The 24,127-nt window shown below is 38.3% G+C and overlaps 3 protein-coding genes across 3 annotated transcripts in view; 2 read left to right on the plus strand and 1 right to left on the minus strand.

The window, feature by feature from the left end:
- LOC119548640 (angiotensin-converting enzyme) overlaps window positions 1-24,127 on the minus strand; it is a 52,134-nt gene that overhangs the window by 12,447 nt on the left and 15,560 nt on the right. The window lies entirely within an intron of this gene.
- LOC119548645 (valine-rich protein) lies at window positions 9,990-12,159 on the plus strand. The gene is made up of 2 exons (XM_037856048.1): window positions 9,990-10,119; window positions 10,886-12,159. The coding sequence occupies exons 1-2, from the start codon at window positions 10,108-10,110 to the stop codon at window positions 11,711-11,713; spliced, it is 840 nt and encodes a 279-aa protein (XP_037711976.1). The 5' UTR covers window positions 9,990-10,107; the 3' UTR covers window positions 11,714-12,159.
- LOC119548646 lies at window positions 15,794-16,904 on the plus strand. The gene is made up of 2 exons (XM_037856049.1): window positions 15,794-16,020; window positions 16,079-16,904. Exons 1-2 carry the CDS (start codon window positions 15,826-15,828, stop codon window positions 16,430-16,432), a joined length of 549 nt encoding a protein of 182 aa, XP_037711977.1. The 5' UTR covers window positions 15,794-15,825; the 3' UTR covers window positions 16,433-16,904.

A 24,127-nucleotide genomic window follows, 5' to 3' on the forward strand; every position in this document is an offset into this window, starting at 1 on the left:
CCACCAGCAAGCGAGCTCATAGGCTAATCGATTACAGGCCAAGTGATGTAAAAAATCGAGATGATCCGATCAGATTGAGACAAGACGTGCGCAAGGTCGACCGGAGAAGTCGGTAGCCAAAGATGACGTGCACTTCTCCATTCCCATCCAGTTCCATCCATTCCCAAGTCAACGTCAGTTGAGTTCGCTTAAAAGTCGCTCGTAAATTTCGAGTAACATTTTGCCACATGCGTAGGACCGACGGACGGACAAAAGAAGAGTAGACACTTGATATTTAATGTCGGTTTTCAACTTTTTACGACAAGTGAACGAACTAAGCGGGGTTTTTCCTCATCAAATACCAAAATATCAACTTTCAAACTGCAAAAAAAATTCTAAGAGCATGTTTGCTTGTGATGAATTGAATCAATTAAGTTTAGGGCTATTTAGCATTTGTTTACTTCAGAGACAAACAAAAATAAACCAGGAGTCCGGTTCGAGCCATCTTACTTATTACCCAAACCAGGGCAATTAAGACAGTTTTTCTAAGCGTGCTTACCATATATTAGAGATCAGCACATTTATTTTCGGGATGATCCCATTTGGCCTTAATGTTCGGGGCCAAAGCCCTCTGGGCGTCATTGGGCTCTGATTCCGATATGATCCCAAGGACGCTGGTTGTGCCAAAGACGGAACTGAAACAACTTTCTAATACAAAGTCACCCGTTCTTGTTAATTTCTGACTTAATTTCCTTCGACTTCGGTTTAGAAACAAAAGAGAGCCGATCTTTGTCTCCGGACTGGAACAGAATCAGAACCAGTTCCCTGGCCGCAGAATTCATTTGGCTTTGCCCGAAGGTCGGCGGCTTTGCGGACAGCATTTGCACACATCCATTTTCGGGGGCGTGGCACTCGGGGGCACACCGCACTTACATGCACTCGTAACTCTGTATTTTCAACCATAATTTGTTAAGAATTATATTCCGCTCTTGACGCTTGCCACTCGTAGGTGTTGTGCAAATGTGCATATTCCCATTCTTACACTCTCATAGTCGTACCTACATTAGTTTCGTTCTTGACTTGGTTTGTGTTTCGGGTTATGCAACGAATGCAATTACAAAGCGGATCTCTCTATCAAGCTTAATTGTCGCCGAGCTTAGGGTCTAATTACATCAAATTATTTTAAACAAGAATGCTCCACGTTGATCAATAGCACATATTGCTAAATAGTAATTAAATACAAATATATTTTAATGGTTAGTAATTACATGGAATGCATAAAACCTTATCTTGGGAATATGAAGAGTCAAAGGTTTGAGCTGCTAGAATTTGGTATCTGTTACTTTGTGTTCAAGTACCTTGAGATTCCTTGGTTATTTAAGAAAAAGTACAACAACTTTAAAAGGATATTATATGGGTCCCGTTTATATTTATAATACAAACCAAATTTGATATTAAGGTCTAGAATTTGCATCAAGCAAAAAGCCTACGAATCAACACTTTCCTGACCTAGATGACAAGCAAAAATATTCATGAGACTTATCTTTTCTTAGACATAAAAACACATTTACTCAAGAGTTTCATATACCATGTTAGCAATCAGGGTATTCAAAGAATTAAATTGTATCTTCATATCTTTGTACAATATAAACCAAATTCAATTTATTTCCTTTTAAAGCTTGCACATCAATATGCATACCCACATCCGCGATATCAGCGAAGCTCATAACTGGAGCACTGTCAGCTCATAAATTATCGGTTCGTATCCGCCCATAATCGAAAACAGATCCCACACACGCCGCATCGACGGGGCCTCAGACATCTGAAGGAATAGCCTGAATTGCAGCATTTACGCAATGATAACCATTCCGGCCGAGAGACAAGACAACAAATTGCGCCAGCCGACGGTGGCCAATTAAAACCATATTTCTTGCCCCGATCGGCGGGGAGATCGGTGGGAACGAGTTGATGATGGGGGAGGTACGCATATTGGCTGAAACTTAATTAATTGCCACAAAATGACGGAGACACAATCGCAACGGCGGACGACAAAAGATGGCAGACTGAGAAACTGAAATTTTCGCAATTCTCGGCTTTTGGTCGAGTCTGAGAAAAGGCCACCTAAAGACGTTCCACGTATTGCCAAATGCGAAACTTTTGCTCTAATGAACGACTATCCAGTCGGCGGCGTTTTGAAGGTCACCGCCAACTTGTCCATCGCCAAAATCCAAGCCGAATGCGTCTGCAACGTCAAACAGTTGTCGACCGATTGCGAAATGAATTGGTTTAGTTTTAGTATTTGATTTTTTCCTTTTGCCAAAATGCATGTCTGTTTGCCAGCAGTGTGCACAGAAATCACGACAAAAAAAACCTGCACCAGTTTCTCGATCACAAAACTCAAAACCCAAAACCGAAACCAAAAACCGAAACTCAAATTGCGAACGTAATCGAAGTCGCCGGTGCGCAAGTCAAGTGAAGCGAACGTCTTTGGCAATCTGGAAATCCCAATGACTCCTCTCTGCCCAATCGAATCGGAGCCCCCCTCCAAAGACCCTCCCACAAGATCTCCCCGCATATCGTATGAGTCGTTTTTCTGCCTGCCCTGCAATAGTGCTTGCCGCTTCATTTGGCCAGCCAGTCGGCAAATAAAATACTTGTTATAGCCACAATGCAATTGACATGGTGCATGATCGCATTTCAGCTAAATGCTAAGACTGTTGACCCCACGGCGATAAGTTGTAACTCAAGATTATACAGGGGATTACTAAAAAGGCACAGTCAAATTGAACCTTCTTGAATTTATTAGTTGATATAAGATTATTTTGAGATATATCTAGATAACACATAGCATTTCTAGAAAAGCATAGACAAATGTAATCTTCTTGAATTTATTAGTGGTTAAAACCATATTTTTAAAACATATCCATTAAAAATAACATTAGCATCTTATTATAATTAAGATTTCAACATATAACCGAGTAGTTTTATTTATTAAAATATTAATATAAATATATAAAAATATAGGCAAAACTCATTATAGATCCTAGCAAATGTATTAAGTATCTTATTTTCTGAGTTAATTAATAAACTATCATTATTGGAGTTGGCTTTCTAAGCCATCCTCTCCATCCGTACTCCAGATCGTATCTTGACTTCGACTTATGACTCGACCTCCCCGACTTGTGCTTAACTACCTGTCCGAACTCATCTCCGCCCCATCTGATGGTGCATTCAAATTGCAAACAATTAAGCGCACAAATGCTACCGCATCGCATTCGATCGTATTATGCAATTGCTATTTCTTTGAATTATGGCCGTAAATTGTGGTCTGGTCTGGCCTAGTCTCGACCACGGGTGTGTTTCGCTTCCCTCTCGCACGAAATGCGCGCGAATCCTTTCACCTGCGTCCAGTCCAGCGAACGAAACAAAAGACTCAGGCAACGAACTCGAATCCACCGCGATTCATTCCCAGTTTTTCGCTTGCCATTTCCGTATTGAAAGTGTTTCTCTGGGGCTGTGGACACTCCTTCAAGTTCTCTATCTAAGCGGCTAACTATGTCAAAAGCGGGACACCGCCTTTTTGGGGCACTACAACAGTCGAGTGGAGCAGTCGCACAGTCCCAAATTGAATAGGAAAAATCGCTTGGAAAACATCTTTCCCAAAAGCCAAAGAAATCAAACAGCACTGGAGGCAGATTCCCAAATCTGGCCGGGGTACTAGGCCACTGCAGGAGTCCAGTCCAGCCAAGCTGCCATGCGACTTGCTGCAGCTGCTCGAAAAAGCGATACTTCGGATAGGTTGCATAATTTTTGTTTTTGCATTTAGGCGCTGTTGCTGTTGCAGCGGCTTTTGGAGTCACCCAGTTAGTGTGTCACTGTGGCATTTGCAGCGAACTGGCTCCGTTTTCTGTCCATTCATTGTCTTCTGTGGGATGGCTGCTGTTGATATTAGTAATTTTTTATTTCACAAAGTCGAGTCGAGTCATGACATGTTGTTGCAGTCGAATCATTTGCCTAATTTTTCATTGATCCGCGTGGGCGTGGCAGGCGGGTACTTGGCTAAATGTCAATCGGGCAATTGAAACTGTCTGTTCGACTGGGTTAGTTAGGTGAATTAAGTTGGGAAAAGCAGTATAACATAACAGAATATGTTAATTGAATCATTAATCACAGCTAAGGAAGAGCTATAAAATATTTTAGATTAAAGCACACATTGGCCTTTACAAATAACGCTGACAAATAGATGATACTTTAAGATCATTCATTAGAATGTCAGTTTTTGTATCGTTCTTAAGTAAATTTCTCTGCAAATGCAATATATTTTATGACAACCAATTGTTAAATTACATATATTTCTTTTAGCTTTATGTAATGACCATCTCTTGAGGTATTTTGGTAGCTGTTTTCTTGGTGCTGGCAGACAAGTGGCTTGGGAATTTATTTTTGCTTGCTCCACTAAACTATAAATTTGCATCTCCTCACTGGGTGTTACAAACACTCTCACACTTCGCCGCCTTGCATAAAATGCTTAAACAAAAGTCGAGCAAACGACATAATTCCCAGGCCAAGCTAACTATTGTATTTCGTTTCATTTTTTCAAAGTTCTCTTTTTCTGATCTTATTGTTTGTAAACTTTTTTGCACTAATTGCTGCGGAGTTTTTGTACGAACGAACAATGGCCAGAGTTCAAAATGATTTATTTATTTTTATTGCCAAACACGAGCTTGGCTCAAACATGGAATCAAGAATGTCAATGAAGTCGGCAGGCGATATAAACGACCGCAAGAATGACTTTCGAGACATCTGGAAACGATTCTCAGGATCTTTGATCAACAAACTTAAGATTCCCATTAAACTTAAATGGTAAATTGGGAACATAACTAGAAATATCACTTTAATATTTAAATACTTGCTGCCGCTCTTAAAAATTGTATACCTGTATTTCTTTATCTAGATTCCTAATTATCTTCTATACTCACTCACGACACAACTCAACTAATATCTTTATTTGCATTATTTACGATTTTTGGGCAGCCAAACTGGCTGCTGTAGGTGTTTGTGTGGGCGTTTCAGAGGGCGTGCCAGCCAGTTCTTCACTGGATTTGGCCGCCAAGATCGTTGGGTATCGAAGACCGGGGTTCTCTGGGGGGCTCTGGGGTCTGGTTCCGTGTGCACTTCGGGTTCGGCGGCGATCGAAGGCGGTGCTGCGGTACTGTCTTGGTCTGATAATTCAAGGTTCGAAGCGGGGCCGGGCCCCTAACCGCATTTGGCCAATTACATGGAAAATGTCAAATCAAAAAATTCGTTTTGGTCTTTTCCTCAGCCTCAGGCTATTGTTGTGCCGACCTGGAGTTTTCCCAAAAATATTACAGCACGAGATTTAAGTGCGAACCGCCGCCAGTCAGAGGTCATTATTTTTGTTCATTTTGAGGGTGTTGAGGTCAAAACGGTGGCCAAGACAGTGGCGATAAATAGTGTCCATCAGCAGGCGAATCAAAAATTTGTTTTCGGCTCTCTTATGACCTTTTTGCGGGCAATTATCAAAGAAAAAACCAAAAAGAAGCACTAAAAATTGCTCCATGTAAACTGTTTTTTTATTTCTAGACAATTTTCTTTGCTAACCAAACGTGCAGACCAAAGATAAACAACAACGAAACAAAATTAAATGTCGAAGGTTTTGCACGATTGTCTTCGACCCGAAGTTGCTACAAGTTTCTGTTTTCTGGCCATTTCAATTGACAAATGTTATTTGCCCGAGCTCAAGCCCAAGCCGAACTCCAAAAGACCTTAGATCCAGCACGAAATCGTTTATGGCCATCCAAAGAAAATCTTTTGCCACTTCATTCGCATTCCAGTTTCAATTTCCACAATTTGGGTCAAATTATGTCGCTCGGCGTCTCTTTAATTATGATACATTTCTGGCCGAAAAAAGACCATGACTAGTAACACTTGGTTAAAGAAAAAAAAAAAGAGTGCTCAATTAAATAAAGCACTTACATTTTCAGTGCTTGCTGGCATTACCTTCGCGGTTTCCTTTCGGAACTTGTGATTATGATAAATTAACCGGGTTAAAATTAAAACCTGATGATGAGCAGGGAGAAAAAGAAGTGGTTGACAATGAGTTTTGATTGGTATCAGCTTCCTTGTGCTAATCAACTGATCAAACTGCTCCGACTTTGTCACATTCAACAATCGACAAACATTCTCAAACGTATATAGTTTGTATATGCAATAAGTTTGAGTTTCAATCAAGCTATAGCTTTCGGAGACTTGCACTTTAGACAATTTGGAAATCCACTCGAACGCCATTAAGCCGCAATTAGTTGGCTGCAGCACAAAAAGTGGTTCCACACTTTTGATTGGCCAAAAAAGCCAAGCAGATTTAATCAGTTTGCGGCATATTTGCACGGATCAGACATCGAAACATGTTCGGCATTCGATTGACAAATGCGTGGCATCTCAAAACTGGAGCAAACGCAATGGCAGAATGCCTGGGGACTCGGCTTTAAGAGGGTGCAAAAAAGTTGCCAACAAATGGCAAATGACAAATGTAAAGCAGCGTCTAATAAATCGAACTCGTTTGAATGAAATTCATGAGTGCTTCTGCCCTATAACAAATGGCAGGCTTTTGTGTTTGGATGGTTAATTGCCGTCTATATATAATGTTTTATTCCATTTAGCAAACTTCTTGTTTTCGGGTTTTTTGCCTTTGGCCGCCGAAAGCCAAATAAAGCTTAAGCAAATTTGAATAGCGTTTTTTTACTTTGTATGTGGCATAATTTATTGCCTGCTAACACGAAAGGTGTTTGCAGTCTTAGATTTAAATCATTTTTAATGGCACAATTGGCTTGCTGAGTAGAACATTACGGGGCAGCATCTCTGACAGAGATTTTATAAACAAATCTGTTCTAAAGATGTTTATTTCGTGTGGTTATATAATCTTTATTTTTTAACAAAAAACTCCCCAAAAATCCATAAATTGCGATCTGGTTCGTAAAGAATAAAGGTAGAATTAGAAAAGGTGATGTCTAGTTAATGCTTGATATTGTTGTAAATACTCTGCCAAAATTTTTAATTTATTTTAAGCCCACATTTAATTTATAAGAAAAGTAGGCAAATAAAAAAAAAAACCTGATTTTAATGCTATTCGTATTTACGATAAATTAAAACAAACAAATATTAAATTCAGTAGTTTTTTATTTATCAATAGATCTTATTAAAATTTTCCAAATTAGTCTCACATATTTTTAGCTAAGAGCATTTAAAATTCATAGTGTTCGTTCTAATTTCAATAATTTCTTCTTGATAATGAGCTAAGCTTTGACGTCAATTTCGCATTAATTAATTATATTAGTTAGAGTGGCGGCCAGTGAACGCGAAATGTCAAACAACAAATTTAATACTAAAAGACCCTCCTCTTCAACAGACTCGGATAAAATCATATGCAAATGAACTGTAGACCTGTGAATTGAAGACTGAAAATAGCATTACCTTGCATAAATGAACGGAAATTGAATATTCAATTATTCATAATGAATTTCTCAGTGTTATCATATGGTTCTTGTGAAAATCAGCTACTTTCTAATTTATTTTGAGCCTTCAATATGGATTTTTGGTTCGATTTTATTGATCATTTAGTGATATTCTTGATCGTTTATTGGATTTCGATCATTTTAGGAAAGGCATACTTTGAAAAACTTTGCATAGGTAATTATAAAATGGAAAAGGAAAAAAACTATAAATAATGAATAAACAAAACGCCGCTAAAATAAGATATCAAAATTCTAAAATAAAAGCGTTCCAAGAAATATGTATATCAACAAATGTTCATGCTAAGATATTCTAAAAAACTAAATTAAATTTAAATAATTTTTCTGGAAACTTTGTAATCTGCTTATAATAACAATGCAATGTATATTAATATATTGTATTTAATATATTTAATTTAAATTTACGGGAACGGAATTAAAATACAAAGCCCAAAACACCCGCTTACATTAGGACTGCTGGGTATTAAAACTAAGATCTTCGATTTATCTCTGTCTGATTATTTAAGTTTTGGCAAATCAACAACAAAATGAAAGTGATCTAGAAAAACCATAAAAACAGATAGGCGAAAAAGAAACCACTCAGGCCAAAACCCGATGCATAAACTTGAACTTGAGCTCGTGCTCTTTTGTTGCCGTTGATTTGCATATTTTTACTGAAGCGCTTAAGTCATCCGCTTTTCTGCAGTCCGATGATTCTGCGGCTGAGACTGTAGCCTCACATTAGTTAAAGAAGCAAAAAAAAAAGAAAAACACTGGCCACAAAAGAATCGCCACACGGACAAGGCCCAAAGACCACCGCCACCCGCAGCTCCCGCCATTTATGTGGTTCAACTTTGACTCAGACTTTGCAACCGATTGTGATGCTGATGATCGCGGTGATCGCGGCGATCATGGTGATGATGTCTGGCGACCTTCGCCTTCAACTGCACATTACAAAGCCTAAATCGCTCGGTTGCCATTATGTCCGGGCATTATGTCCACAATTAATTTAATGCACATAAATCCAACATGATTTGGTCTGTGTTTGTTCTCCTTTGTGCGCGTTTGCGGTCCACTCATTGTTCACACGTTCCATTTACATGGCCATTGGCGAGTATTTCCTCTGCAGCATTAAAATGTCAAATTACCCACACCGCCGCGGCATTCAATCAATGCACCCATATCAAGGCTTGAACACTACTAAGCCTGGCCAAAAAAAAAACAGCAAAATAAGGGAAAAACGAAGCAAACAAGAATACTGAGCCAAACACAAATCAGAGATCAAAAGTTCAGTCACGAAGCCACACAGAATCAAGCAGACTATGCGGCGCATGTTTTTTCACAGCCAACCAATTTACATTCAATATGCAACTGCAACTGCAGCAGCCGAGTGCAGTTGCAACCTGAAATTTTAGGAAACGTGTGGCTAATGTGAATTTGACTTATGCCTTTGAAAGGCTTTGAAATTCAAAAAAAAAGTGACGAAAGTTTTTTTGCAACTCTAAAGATTTTTCGAAAATAGGATGGAATAATCTCTTTATAAATTGTAATAAACATAACAAATTGAACATTAAATTGTACCACATTTTTTTAAACAAGTTTTTTTTTTTTTTATGTGAAGTATTATGGGAGGAAGTGAATTGTTTTGTAAAGCCAGTCCTTATACTATGTTATTTCCAAAAAAAGATGAGACCCTCAATTATCCATGAAACTAATTTACTTTCTAAAAACATTATATATAAATCTATCATTTCAATTTAGAGAACATAAAGATTAATACTTATTTAATATCCACATTTGTTGTATATCAACTCAATAATAAACGTTTTATTTTAATTTTTTTTGATTTTACTTGCTAGGTATGCAACAAAAATTATTTTTTGGACGTCTCTTTAAAAAAAGTTTATTAGAATTTAAATTATTAATAACAAAATTAAAATAAACAAAAATTTTAAAGTTTTTAAAGTATCCGATTTCAATATTTATTTTTTTCCATTGCAAAACAATCTTTTTCTCCAACTCAAAATTTGAAAACTGGAGACTCCTTGCACTTATGACCTAACAATTCCTTCCCAATAACGATAACTATTGTGAATTTTTCAATAAAGTGAATAAAGATAGATAGAAAATAAAGGCTCCTTTTCACTGAGCTGTGACTCAAGTACTTGGTATCTGAAAACTGCAAGCGGATTGCAAAGATCGCTATAGTTGGAGCTCTAGTGCTCACAGATACGCACGCACACGGGTGAAAACTACACGGACAACACGGACACTGTCCGTGTGAGGCACCCTCGCGAAAAAAGCTCGCTTGCTGACGCATTTCCTTTAGGCCAAGTCACAACACGGCTCACACGGACAGTTGGCCAAGAGAGAGCAATAGTGGGGTTAATGGAGAGCGAGCTTTTGTTTTTTGCCCGGCTGCTGCGATCTCGATTCGCGGCGACTGCGCAGCCGCGGCCGAAGACAATCCCGCCACAGCATCGGCCATATAAAAGCTCGCTGCGTCTGTGCGAAATTATTCAGTTAACTGTTGCGGGTTGGTTGAAACATACAAGCCCATCTTGATCGCAAAGTGTTGAGGAGCTAATCCTAGTGCAAAATGAAATCCATGGTATGTTCGGTCTAAGCTCAGTGTGGCCTCCTTCAAAGTGTTACCTAGAATAATTGTGCTTGAAGAACTCGAATTCAGTTAAAGTGGCTTATACACAAAAACACATTAATGGAATAACGTAGACAAGTCGGTGTGGCAATTAAAAGAAATATAAAAACAAGTTATTGCTTGATTGAAGCTGATAATTTAAATCTAAAGAATAAATGGATATTCTAAGCTGCTCGGCAGGACTAGATGATTTATACACTTTAAAAAATAATTTTTTTAATTTAGAAAAAGGATATTCTATGTTGTTTATTTGAATATTTAATAAAAACATATAGGCAAAATTAAAAAAAAATATTTTAAAATGTTAGAAAGCTGCATAAAAACCAAATATATTTCAAAAGTTCTATACCCAAACTAAGATTTTTGAACATATATGAGTCGAATTTCATATTAAATAACTGTGCAAGAGAAAATAGGTACGACGTTTCTGCCATTTGCCTGTTTCAAAATGTCGTTTACCTGAAGCATTGCGAAAACGTCAATCCACATTACGTATACGCCGCATGCCCACTATGTTAGGGGGCCTAGGCCATCATTGAACTTGGCTGATTGCCCAGCCAACTTTCCAGCCATTGCATAATTGTCATATTCCGAATTATGGAGTGGCCGGGGCGGAGGTGGAGGTGGAGCCGGAAGCGGCTGCAGTTGCATAACCCGGCCGCCCCAATTTGGGCTTCGATCGATTTTAACGTACTTGCTATTGCCATTGCCATTGCAGCTCATTTTCGGCCTTGTGGCGATGTGCGTGCTGGTGGCCAGCGCCAGCGAGGAGGCGCCCAAGAAGACCGTCGAGGCCGCCGAGCCCGCCGAGAAGAAGCAGGAGAAGCGCGGCATTGGCCATGGCCTGGGCTACGGCTACGGACCGTCGGCGGGAGGCTCCATCCTGGGATCGGGCATTGGAATCGGAGTCGGAGTGCCAGTGGCCCAGGAGCTGCCCACCCAGGTGCACACCAACACCGTGGTGAGGACCGTGCAGGTGCCCTACCAGGTGGAGCGCCACGTTCCCTACCCCGTCGAGAAGACCGTCACCTATCCCGTCAAGGTGCCCGTGCCCCAGCCCTACCCCGTGGAGAAGATCGTCCATGTGCCCGTCAAGGAGATCGTGAAGGTGCCCGTCGAGGTGCCCCAGCCCTACCCCGTCGAGAAGGTCATCCGTGTGCCCGTAAAGATCCCCGTGGACCGTCCCTACACCGTGCACGTGGACAAGCCATACCCGGTGCCCGTGGAGAAGCCCGTGCCATACACCGTTGAGAAGCGCGTCATCCACAAGGTGCCCGTCCATGTGGAGCGCCCAGTGCCCTACAAGGTGGCCGTGCCCGTGCCCGTCCATGTCGAGAGCCACGTGAAGCCCGCCGTGGCCGTCACCCACACCGTCGCCGCTGCCCCAGCCATCATTGGCCACGGAATCTCCTCGTACGGTGGCTACTCCGGCCACGGAATCTCCTCGTATGGCGGCTCCGGACACGGTATCTCTTCGTACGGCAGCTCCGGACACGGAATCTCCTACGGCAGCTCCGGACACGGTGGCTACCTCCACAAAAAGTAGATGAAATCGCATTGCTGTCGAGGGCCGAATGAGAGGTGAAATCGGGTGAAGGCGAGCGAACCAACAAGTCGAAAGTATCCAAAAGACATTAAGAATCAAGCACCCCCCACCCACTTTCCCACGCCCAGCAACCGCCAACGTACGACTTACAAATTTAGTTTTAGTTTGTGATACCAACCGAAATTCTAGGAGGTTTCGAAGCAGGAGAAAATCACACATCTGACACAATCCATTCTAGAAAGCTTGCCAAAACCCATCTGGGGCGTTCAGAAAGTGCCTGTCTCCTGGACTTCCGATTCCATCGAGTGTACAGTTCTTTTGTAGACAATCACAGAGAAATAACTGCTGACGAGTTGCTCCTTCGACTTTTTCATGTAAATTTCTTTTCTATGAAATGTTTGTACATATTTAAATAATGTAAATAAAACGAAAATTAAAAAAAAAAACACAAGTTCTTATTGGTCATGGAGGGAAATCATAATATAAGGGGTAGTTCTAAAACGATTTATGCCATAAAGAAATTTAAAAAAACCAACCAATGAGCCAACAAACCATTTTTGTAATTATGTCGAAATAATATAGAAACAAAAAGTAGGGCACTGCTTTAGTTTCAAAAAATAATTATCATCTGCGGTCAAAAAAAATTTAAATTATTAACTACAATTATGTTGTTGTTGCTTGGGATACCACTCAAGAGTAATCTGTGTTATTATTGATATTGTACAAGTAACTATTTTATTGGTACAATTTTCAATTTCAAGTGTTGGTCCTATTAAACTATTATGAAAGTCAAACTAAATATGGATTTTTTTGTGTGTATAGACTCCAACCACGAATTCTTCAGAACAAAAGGATCTCCAACTTAGTTACGACCGTTTACCTATAAACAGTGATATTTAAAATTTGTATCGCGAAGCAAAATTTACTTCATCTAAGTGAGCTCGCAAAGCTCTTTTTGGCCACACAATTGTAATTGAAATTATATGCAATTTTCGTTAAGATGTTTAAAGCTTTAAGGCAGTATAAGGAAATTTAAGTTTCTGACAAAATCACGAAAGACACTTTGTAATTCCAGTTATAAAACATTTCTTACCTACTGAGTGTAAGCTGTTTTGACACAGGTCCCAACTGTTATTTTGGGACACTATCATGTGTTTCTCATCTAGTAACGTTCAGACACCTAACACGGGTGAAACAAAAAAAAAGTGTCTTTGCTCAACCAGAGACTGAGCTTGATCATTTTTTCCTGTTTTAATTGAGACTGACAGGATATAAAAAATATACAACAAGGAAAATATAGATCTTAACAAATTAAGAGGTTTCAAAAGTAAAAAAAAAATTATTTTTTCATTAATTTTATAATCCCAAAATTATGCTACAAAGTGTAGGTATCTTAAAGCTTTTTCATAAACTACAGAAGCTTTGTTATCGTGTTTTTGAATAAAATCGTCGGCGCCACTGAAATTAATCTTGAGAAGAATTCTGATCTTCTACAAGCAGTACATTTTGAAACGTATCCCAGAAAGGGATCAACTAAAATACAATTTCTCGGCTAATAATAATTTCGATGCTGTGTTTCTGAACTCATAAAATTAATAATTGCGATGAAGATCTTCATTGGTGCCAAGCTAAGGATTAATTATATAAAATATTGTTGGACAATGAAGTCAAAAACTTAAAAAATATTAGACCGAAATTGAATTGGAAAAACATAACGTTTTTGTTGCCGTGGTTACATTCAATTCGATGGAAATGTATGTAAATGATCATATTCTCTGTTGAAGATAATGTATATTCAATTTGTCAAATTACAGCTGTTTTAATTGCTTTATTATTTTCGTTACGGTCTATATTTGAAAAAACCGCGAGCGAACATATTTTTTAAAAGACAGTGGGCAAGTGCATGTTTGATCTGAAGTCTAATATGTAATGTGAATGTAATAATAAAAAAAGTTAATCTAAATTTACTCATTTAATTATAAAAACACAAATTTTGATCGAAACTTAAATCACTTTGCAAATGAAATATGATTTGTTATTAAATGTTTCCTGTTTTTAAAAACAAACGAGATGTGATTAAATGGTACCTACTCATAGAAATGACACAACTATTTTATTGTGGCTGGGACAAATAATAATAAAATACTAAAGATACCGACGATTTTTATACCCGTTACTCGTAGATTAAAAGGGTATACTAGATTCGTCGGAAAGTATGTAACAGGCAGAAGGAAGCGTTTCCGACCCCATAAAGTATATATATTCTTGATCAGGATCACTAGCCGAGTCGATCTAGCCATGTCCGTCTGTCCGTCTGTCAGTCTGTCTGTCCGGATGAACGCTGAGATCTCGGAAACTATGAGAGCTAGGCTATTGAGATTTGGCGTGCAGATTCCTGAGCTGCTTACGCAGCGCAAGTTTGTTTCAGTAGAGTGCCACGCCCACTCTAACGCCCACAAACCGCCCAAAACTGTGGCTCCTACAGTTTTGATGCTAGAATAAAAATTTTTAACTGAAATGTATTGTTCTCATCAATACCTATCGATTGATAAAAAGTTGGCCACGCCCACTTTTACGCCCACAAGCCGCCCACAAACTTCAAAAAATCATAAATATGAACGTGGATATCTCGGAAACTATCAAGGATAGAGAATTGGGATCTCAGATTTAGATTCCGTAGCCTTGTGCGCAGCGCGAGTTTGTTACGCAAATATGCCACGCCCACTCTAACGCCCACAAACCGCCCAAGCCTGTGGCGCCCACAATTTTCATGTTAGATACAAAATTTTAACTAAACTGTATTGGTCTCGTCAATACCTATCGATTGACCCAACAAAAATTTGCCACGCCCACTCTAACGCCCATAACGCTTAAGTCTGTCTACCGCCGATAGGTGGCGCTTGCATATCTGCATTTCCCTTTGGTCCCTTTAGCTGAGTAACGGGTATCTGATAGTCGAGGTACTCGACTATAGCGTTCCTCCTTGTTAGAACTGTTTTAGACGCGTTGTTCTTACCAAAAACACCATCGGGAGTGAAAAATAGAATGTTAGGAAATAGAAACAAGAGAGTAGGCTATAGTCGATGCCATAGTTACTCTACGAGTATTATAATATATTTTCACAAATTTGCAGTAAGGACTGTTACATGTCCTGATATGATTTGATCACTTTCAAAAAAATTAGTAATACCAAACCGAGTATTAATGTACCTCTGTTTTGATCGGTTTTTCACATGCGATTCGTCACCGCCAGTATAACTTATTCAATTTGTCGCATCAACAATACAGGAATATTTTGAAAATTTCTAATAAATATTTGTGACCTATGTTTGTAAAAAAGAAAAAAAAATTAAAAAGTTTGATGACGACTTAATTCGAGCAATCTTATTATTTTTAAAAACTACACATAACTCAGTTTTAAATTGCTAACGAAATTAAAAGCTGCACATTTGTTAATAAGATCAGTGGTTTTTAAACTGTAAGTTTATTTGATACCCTGAATCTATGCAACAAATATTTGACTTAAGTTATCCAAGCTTCTTGTGTTTTAAGAAAGATAGGAAGCTTTACAAAGCTTTCAGGTCTAGTAAAATAAAATAAATTTGATCACATTTTTTGGGACTCCCAAATTTACATTACTTACAAGGGTTGCAATACATAAAATAATTCCGTTTCAATTTAATTTGAAGAGCAAAGGATTTTTACATTATTTAAGCTGCACTTTGCATTCATATCTATGTTAATAAATATTATTATTATTATATTACATATAACCAGAATTTAAAAGTATAGCACTATCCTCCAAACATGAAGCTCTGGTTAAGCCGAGCTTTGCTTAATCTTCTGCGAAGCTTTATTATCTTGTTTGCCCAGCGGCGTTGCAAATATAAGTTTACAAGGGGATTTAAAAAAAATTTTTTTAAATAATTTCCAAAAATGTATTATGTAGAAATGTTTAGAATTAAAAAAAAAATTTAGGAGCAAGCGATCCCCTTTGAATAAATAATGTGACGCCCATGACCTTTCTCAAGAACACAATAAAGTACGAATCCCTCAAAAGGTTGCTACAGTTGCATTTTATTTGTTTTCCGGAGTGGACTGATATTGCAAAAATGTTTAAGATTATTATATATACTGTAATGAGCCTATTAATGTTCAAAAGGATCAGTTGCGATGCAGATCCTCACTTGTGCCAACAACACGTGGCTGTAAACTACACGGAGATGATAGCTAAGCCTATGGAGGAATATGGAAACTTTGCGAAATATTTCTCAGAATTGGGAATACAAGCAGGGAATAAAACTGTGGTAAGCTGCTGGCGTTAAATACAGTTTATGCGGAATTTACATAATGACAAATTTTTAGACCAAAACCAGAATAGAAGATAAATATCTTTGTTGTCCTGGCTACAAAAAGTCTGCCGATGGACTATGTGTTCTCGATCAAACCACAACTTCGACCACACATTCGACAACAGAAGCACACGATTTAACGGAATCAACTAAATTACCACAAATGGATTCATCTATATCCAGCTCTATAACAAAAGTGAATAGCAGTCACAAATCACTAATTTTGGGTACAATTTTAGGAGTTTGTGTTGTAATAATTATCATAGCTTCTGTGATTACATGGCAAATTCGGAAGCGCAGAAATATGCCAGGTAACGAAAGCCGTCAAGTACAATTTGATGCTGAAATGCAAAGAGCTCTATTATAAAACTTTTAAAATTGGCTTTAATGCAGATATACTTTTTTATCTGTTCACAAACAAAGAAATATTTCTCAGAATAATATTGACGACTAAAAACAGCCATTTCTTGTGAAGCACCGTTCTTATCACTTTTAATTAACTGGAAAAGAGATATTAATTTCACAATAGTCGGAAACAAAGTTCATTTTTCATATGATATATACTTATGGGATGATAAAAAACAAAGCTTTTGTTCACAAGCAAAGTCAGTTTAAAAGCCTACGCGCCAAATCAAAAGATATTTATTCTGAATAATGGTTGGTTCTTTTATTTTATTTTATTGTTTAAACATTCTAATCCAAAGGAAAAATAGTTTATATAAATATTAGAATAATATAACAATATTATTTTTTCGCAATTTCTGAAGCACATTGTGAAATTAAAAAAACTGTATAAAATATGAAATAATAATAAAAAAAACTATAAATAATTTAAGAGAGCTATGATAAAGTTGGTAAATTTATTTGCGCATACAAAATGGAAGTATATATATTTTTTTGCGTTTCCTATGAAAATAAGTTATCATTTTTATACCCGATACTCGTAGAGTAAAAAATTATTCGTCGGAAAGTACGTAACAAGTAGAAGGATGTGTTTCCGACTCCATAATGATTCATGATCAGAATCACAAGCCGAACTGATCTAGCCATGTCCGTCTGTCTGTCCGTATGAACGATGACATCTCGGAAACTAGAATAGCTATAATACATACATACAGCTCTTAGGTGTTCTTAGGCTGCGCAAGTTTGTTTCAGAGGGGTGCCACTCTAACCCCCATAACGATAAAGCCTTTCTTAGTGGAAATGGAAATTAACTTGATTGATCAATTACTATTTACATGCCAAAAATAATACCGATCGCTATTTTATTTTAAAAGCTTTGAATAACTAAGTTATCAATTTAGAAAAGGCCTTGCATAGTCAGTAGCAGCCCTTCCGGACCGTGCCGCGTCAATAGAAATGCCCTGGAATTTCTACTTAAATTTTTCTTGTTTTAAAGCTGAGTAACGGGTATCTGATAGTCGAGTCACTCTACTATAGCATTCTTTCTAATATAATTAGAATTAATATATAAATAATATATGCCTTTGGTCTACCAAAGATCGAGTAAACTTGCCCACTTCTATCTATCTATCTACTTCACTCTCACTCCACTTCACTTCTCACATAATCTCTGAAGCACTTTAGCAAAAATATGGCAGGTAATTTGGCAAAAATGAACGAAAAGTGGACTGGTGAAAAGTGATGCAACAATTAGTGCACGTGAGCTAGGCGAGTGCCTGGAACTGTGGAGCAGCAACATTTATCGGCGCAATCAACTGCAATGACAGGCAGTCCAGAAAGAGCCGATACGCGTTTCAAGTTCGCTGCCTGAGTCTTTCGTTTTGGGAGAACCTGTTGCTGTGGCTGTTGCCTGGATTGACCAACGCCAGCAACATTGATCTTGTCCTAACCCGAGTAACTGAGCCGTTGTTCGTGTTAGCCCGATTGTAACAAGTGTGTGTGCCAATGGAGAATGGCTCGACCCAAAAAGCAAAAGCAAAGTGAATGCAACAACAACAACAGAAACAATAATGAGCACTGCAGACGCAATCAATTAGCGATATGCTGATGACGTCGACTTGGCTGATATTATTGTGGCTTTTTCTTTGTGTGTGCGGCTGCCACATGTGGCGATTGCGTCATGGCGCCATGCAAACCGTCTAGCGGTAATTGACTTGCAATTTCTTTTGCGCGCAGCTTTTCGGTTGCAAAGAAAATTTTCAAACCCAAATGTGTTGCCACATTTCAACAATCCGACAGAGCAACAGCCAAAAGCGATGAAAGCCTGAGGAAAATATGTATGGGTAATTTTTGGCACTTATCATGGAGTAGATCTTAAATATGTTGCAAATGGCCCACTGACATTTTCGCAACAAGGCAAAAATCACGAAATAATTCTGCAAAGTTTAATTGCATAATATGTGTAAATATTGAAGTAGTTCTTTGTTTTATATACATTTTTTTAGACATATCTTACTACTCTTGACCGCTTTGTTAAGTTAAGTTTAGCAATCAGTTGGTTTTCTTTGTGTGCAGTCCAAAAATATTGTTTGCATTTTTAATGCGTACAGTTTTTACTTTCTCTGTTCGCTAATTTTCTTATTCGGAAGTTGTTTCGCTCAATCAAGTTTTTACTACGTTTATGCATGCTTTTGAAATATAGAAAAACCATAAAAAATTTGATTGTTGTACTTAAGAGGTTTGTCTTTCTGTTCATTAAAGTTTACCAATTACTTAAAGTTCTACCTTAGTAATACCTAAATTTTCAATTTTTTAGCTCTTTTTGGTATTTTATGTGTCTAAGATGATTGCTAAATACACGTATTTTTCGTTTATTGCTGTTGTTTTGTTAATTACAGTCATTTGAGTGCTGCCTAATTACGCTCCGCTCTATATTTTTAGACCGGCCGAGGTTAGAGGGAAAAGTTTCCAAGAGACTTTTTTAAAAGCTAGAAAAAAACTTAAAAAATAATCCACTAATGCCTATTAGCTTACACTAGCAGTAAAATAAAATTCACTGTGGACAATATGCAATTTATTTGGCTTCCAACACTTTACAATAATTGTTTAAACTAGTGACTTGCTAAAAAATCTCGACAACTTTCCTTTCCTGAGCACAGTAGTAGTAAATTAAAATATTATTTTTAATATTATTCTAAAAAAGCGCTGAAGCACCTCTCGCTTGCCCATCCACATTCACACTAATAGCAACTTCGGCTTCGCCTCAGTGCGGCTCAGAAGGCAGCAAAGCCAAGAGCTGCAAAAGCAGATTAACCAAATGTAAAACGAAAATGCCGACAAGAAACGGACCAGCCCGAATGTGTTTTACCCGATACCCTGGGCTGCACTACAGCATAAATGTTTATTCAATTTACGCAATTTGCACCAGCAACAACGGCTTATTTGATTGCCAACTTTGTTTCGGACTTGAGGTGTTGTTGTAATTATGGCCACAAAAACAAAGGTGAATTGTGGCCAAAACTGAAATCGAAATTAAAGTCTTTATTTAAAATAGTTTCTGCTGAAGTAGTGACGACAGGCAGCGGATTTTCCGCATAACACTTTGCCAGCTTTTCACTGAAAACTCAAGATTTGTTGACTAAGTCAATGGGTCAACTATTACACCCCACCCATTACAGCTGGCCGACACGAAGTTGGCCCCCAAGGCGGAATTATTATGCTAATAAATAGTTTTTCTTTGACTGGTTTTTCAGGCTTTCTTGCTGGAAAATCTGCATAAATTCGCAGGTGGATCGCAGGCGCAACTTCCTTATTAATCAGTTTATCTTAGCGTACTACCCACAAAAATAGACGGTCGCCCAGCCACAATTTGTATTAAGTGTACGTCACGGTTAGCTGCAGATGCATAAAGAAACATAGATATTTTAGTTTTGACAAAAGCATTCAACGGCGCGTGACAATGTGACCAAATTGTGTCTTGGTTTATCGGACAATATGTGTCTAAACAGTTTCCATTCCAAAATAAAAGAAGGCATTAACGAACTCGTCACATTATAAAAGAGGCAAGAGTTCAAATGCTTTTGCCATTGACCCCATTTCCTGTCTCTTTTCTTGTTTTCGAAGTGTTATTTCGCTGATCGGTTCCGAGATGCGTTTAGCTGAGATCGTAAACCCCTATTTAGCCCTAATTGCAATGATCATTGAGGGAAGCGGTTGGCTATTGTTAAAAAAATTAACAGCTGATCGCAGCCAAACGATTGTAATAGGGCAGTGATTGCAGTTTACACGTCTTACAAGTTCATTGGAATGGTATTTAACCCGAATAACGAACGGATCATGGGGATAGTTAATAATTGGTTTGCCTAATGAAGTTTTTGGGCGGGCATGCAATGCTTTGGCATTGAACTTCGAGGGTTCCCCTTTTAAGATAACTGCAGATCAAGGAGGTTCACTTTCTGTTTCCAAAACTTAAGTAATGGTTGCAACTATACAAATGAGACTTGGATGGGCTTAAATCAAAAATTTAATTCTTTAATTTAGGTACTATACATTTTTCATCTCTTTTGTAATTTGCTTTATAATTTAAACACATTTTTTTAAAACGCAAATTTGGTTTGTGCTTATATTAGCTTAAGGATTTTTAAATTATTTTAAACTCTGTTATCAACATTTCTATCTACAAGGATTTTAGATAATAAACTTCCGCTTAAATTGTATTATTTGAGATGTCTTGAGAATTTTCTTGTTAGAGAGGACAAGAAAATTCTCAAAGATCCTTCAGACAAAGAAATCTGGGTACTAAAATCAAGTAATCAAATTTAAGCGAAAGTCTATAATCTAAAATTCTTGTAGATAGAAATGTTTACAGCAGAGTTTAGAGTCATCCTACTTATAAGGTTTTCCCACCATGACAAATTGCGTTGTTCGTTTTGGGAGCCAACTTTTCAGTCAGCTGGGCAGGGTAACAAGCCCAAGCAACGACCTTGACCAGTAATCCAATGAACCCCGTCTGCGGTGGCCCGACCAAAAAAATGGCAGTAAACAAGACGCGAAACGGTTAAACCACCGAGACCCAAAAGAAACAGTTACCTACACTTTGGCAACTGGAAACCACAAGCGAAACAACAACCAACAACTGCAGGTGACAAAGAGCTGAATGGGACTTTGGTAAACGGCACATAAAGTGTCATAACTGTCATTTTCGCCTACACGGCACACAGCTCTATATATTGTTGGAAGTCGTCCAATACTTAAGACATCACAACATCAAAAATGGGAACGAAGTGGAATGGAATGCTCGAGCGATGACAATAAATTGTTACACAAATCAGGCAGGGTATGCAAATCAGAGCCAGTTTCTTCTAAACAGTATAATCAATCGACAGCTGGTTCAACTTTGACACCTTTGTCGGCGAATAAAGACCCACCGAAAAATGGATGAATGAATTTATGTAAAGCTTAGTTTATCGCCAAAGCGGCAAGGTCAGGCACAGACAATGTAAACAAACGAGCTGCAGCCTGAATATCGGCACAAAGAAGCTGAGATCCAATCGAGAGATGATATTATAGGCAAGGCAAAACAATGGGGCTGGTGGGGGGAGTCTGGAAAGAAGCTAAGAGTGGATATAAGTGTGGATATGTGGGGGCACATGGTAATTAAGTCAAGGAAGTAAGAGCACTCCAACCGATTATGAGGGGGCTCAGACAATGTACTCGAAATCATCTCTCTGACGGTAGGCGTGCGCCCCAGCAAACGAACATATGACATAATATCACCATCAGATGGGGCAGCCTCCAAGCGCCACTCGGTGCCTCTCTTTCTTCTGGCCCTGCGCCATCTCTTTCCCGCAATTGTGGAAATGTGCTTCGAACAATGTGGTCAAGACATGCAACAAACGCGAATCGAAACGAAATCGAAAGTTGCATGCATGCAACGAAAGCGAGAAAATATTTGCTATCGTAACAAGTCTTGGATTATAAGATACTTAACATGACCATAAGACCACTCTATAACAATACCTCTCCATAGATACATGACTTTAGAGGGGTTTATCAGAATAAAAAAAATACTAAATCTATATAATATTATAAGTTCTAACCTATAAAATGGATCTTTAAATTAAATGAATAAACTGTTTTTTTACAGGAGGTTCATATTTCAGCATATCTTTATCATTTCAAATCGATATTTAAAAGGTTTCTGTGGTTATGTACATATGTAGGTTCAACAAAGTTATAGAAATTTACTGCTCAATTTTGAAATTTTAATGTTAAATACCTTATTCATAAATCTTAAATACATCCCGAAGAAAGCATTCGTAGTCATGGTGTGCACCTTAAACTCGTATCCACACTACAAGTGCGATATATTTATACTCGATATGTGTGCCAAACCGCAGCTGACTGAAGACCCATTGACATAATAACGAGGAAGGTAATCGGACTAAGACTGGACCCGCCCCGGCCAGGGTCCACTTGGACTCTGGTGGCGCTACTGTTTGTGGTGCCGGTGGTATCAATTACGCAGCAATGGATATGGATATGGATGGAATTGGATTGGATTGGACGAGCGTCTCGGTTCGCGGGCTTCTGTTTCTACTACTTGTGATTGTGCTCTTTGTCTTAGGTTATGGTTGGTGAATCCAATGTGGAGCAGTGACACAACCACAGCCGAATGACCGAGTGACACACTCTCCAGGTGAAGTTGGCGGCGGGTCCCCAACCTCGCGGAAACTGGTCCGGAATTACTGGGGGCTGGGTTCGGTGAATGGGATAATGGCATAATACGAATGGGGAAAAAAGTAAAAGGATGCAGATGACAGCCAGACAGAGGATTGTCTGTGGTCAGTTGAGGAAGGAGAAAACCAGGTGACACGGGACCAAAAAAAGGGGGGTGTACCCAAAGTGAGGGGGATAAAGACTTGTAATAATAGAAAATAAAAACTGACCAGGATTGGTTGAGCATTCAATTAGGAAAAACGTTCAAAGCGGTGAAAGGAAAAGCTAAAGTAAATTAGTGTTTTTTTAGGGTATGGTAAAATGCCCATTTGAAGTACGATTACTTATTGACTAAGGGGCTTAAATGCATGAAGCAATGATAGAGAAATACATAATGATACCAAATATATTAAAATACATTCGATCTATCATCTGTCTTATTTCTAAAATTGGTAAAATATATATTTTAAAAATCGATCCATAAACTTACATCTAAAATCCTTAAATTATTTATCTGTAGTCAATCAAAACATCCAAAACAAAGAACAATCAGCACTACGAGGAGCTAACAAATAAAACATCCAACAGCAACAAGTACATAACCGTCTGTGATTAACATAAAAACAACATTGAAATGAAAACCCCCAACAAAGCGAACAGCTCATCACCTGAAGTGGCTTGAAGGCGGCTCATCCATTTGGGTGTTATTCAATTACCAGCCAGAAATTGTGGGGCCTGCTGCTGAAGTTGCCGCTGTGGCTTGGCTTTTGGTTTCTCAAGCCTTTTACGTGCATTGACTTGCGGCAGCCACAAGAAGCGAAAAAGCGGCAGCTGACGGTAGTCGAATTAAACAGCAAAATGGCACGCATCCATAGACCCTCGTCTGCTCTCCCCCCAATCCCCATGAAAATCCCCCCGTTTTCGCCCATTCGCGTAGTCTCCTCTTGATATTGCAATCTTACTTCGGGTTTCATACTCGTGAAGAGGGTTTTACGACTTTGAAGATCGGTTTGCGGCTCTTACTTTAAAATAATGAGTCTATTACACGTATTAATTGTCAAAAAATTTACTCAAAGTATCGGAATCATTGGCACACTGATTTAATTGCCTAGGACCGACCTATATTTTTAAAAAGCTAAAGTTGGACTTATTAGTTTTTCCTTAAAGATGTAGTTGGGAGGATAAATTATATTATAGCTATACTCTTTGACGTTTTTAGTTATTTAGGGCTTTAAGAACATTTGTCTTAATATACAATTTTAAATGTGACATGAATTAAAAAAAAAAGTCAGCACAGCTTTTGACTTAAATTCAGCACAAATATTACAGTACATTATAAATCTAAAATCTACTAAAGTACCAAGTTCATCATCTGCTTGGTACTAAAAATATCCCGAGTTATAATCTCACAACTGACTAATTTATTTTTCGGCAAAGAGGA

Source organism: Drosophila subpulchrella, chromosome 2L (genome assembly GCF_014743375.2).
Source record: "Drosophila subpulchrella strain 33 F10 #4 breed RU33 chromosome 2L, RU_Dsub_v1.1 Primary Assembly, whole genome shotgun sequence".
Taxonomy (NCBI): Eukaryota; Metazoa; Arthropoda; class Insecta; order Diptera; family Drosophilidae; genus Drosophila; species Drosophila subpulchrella.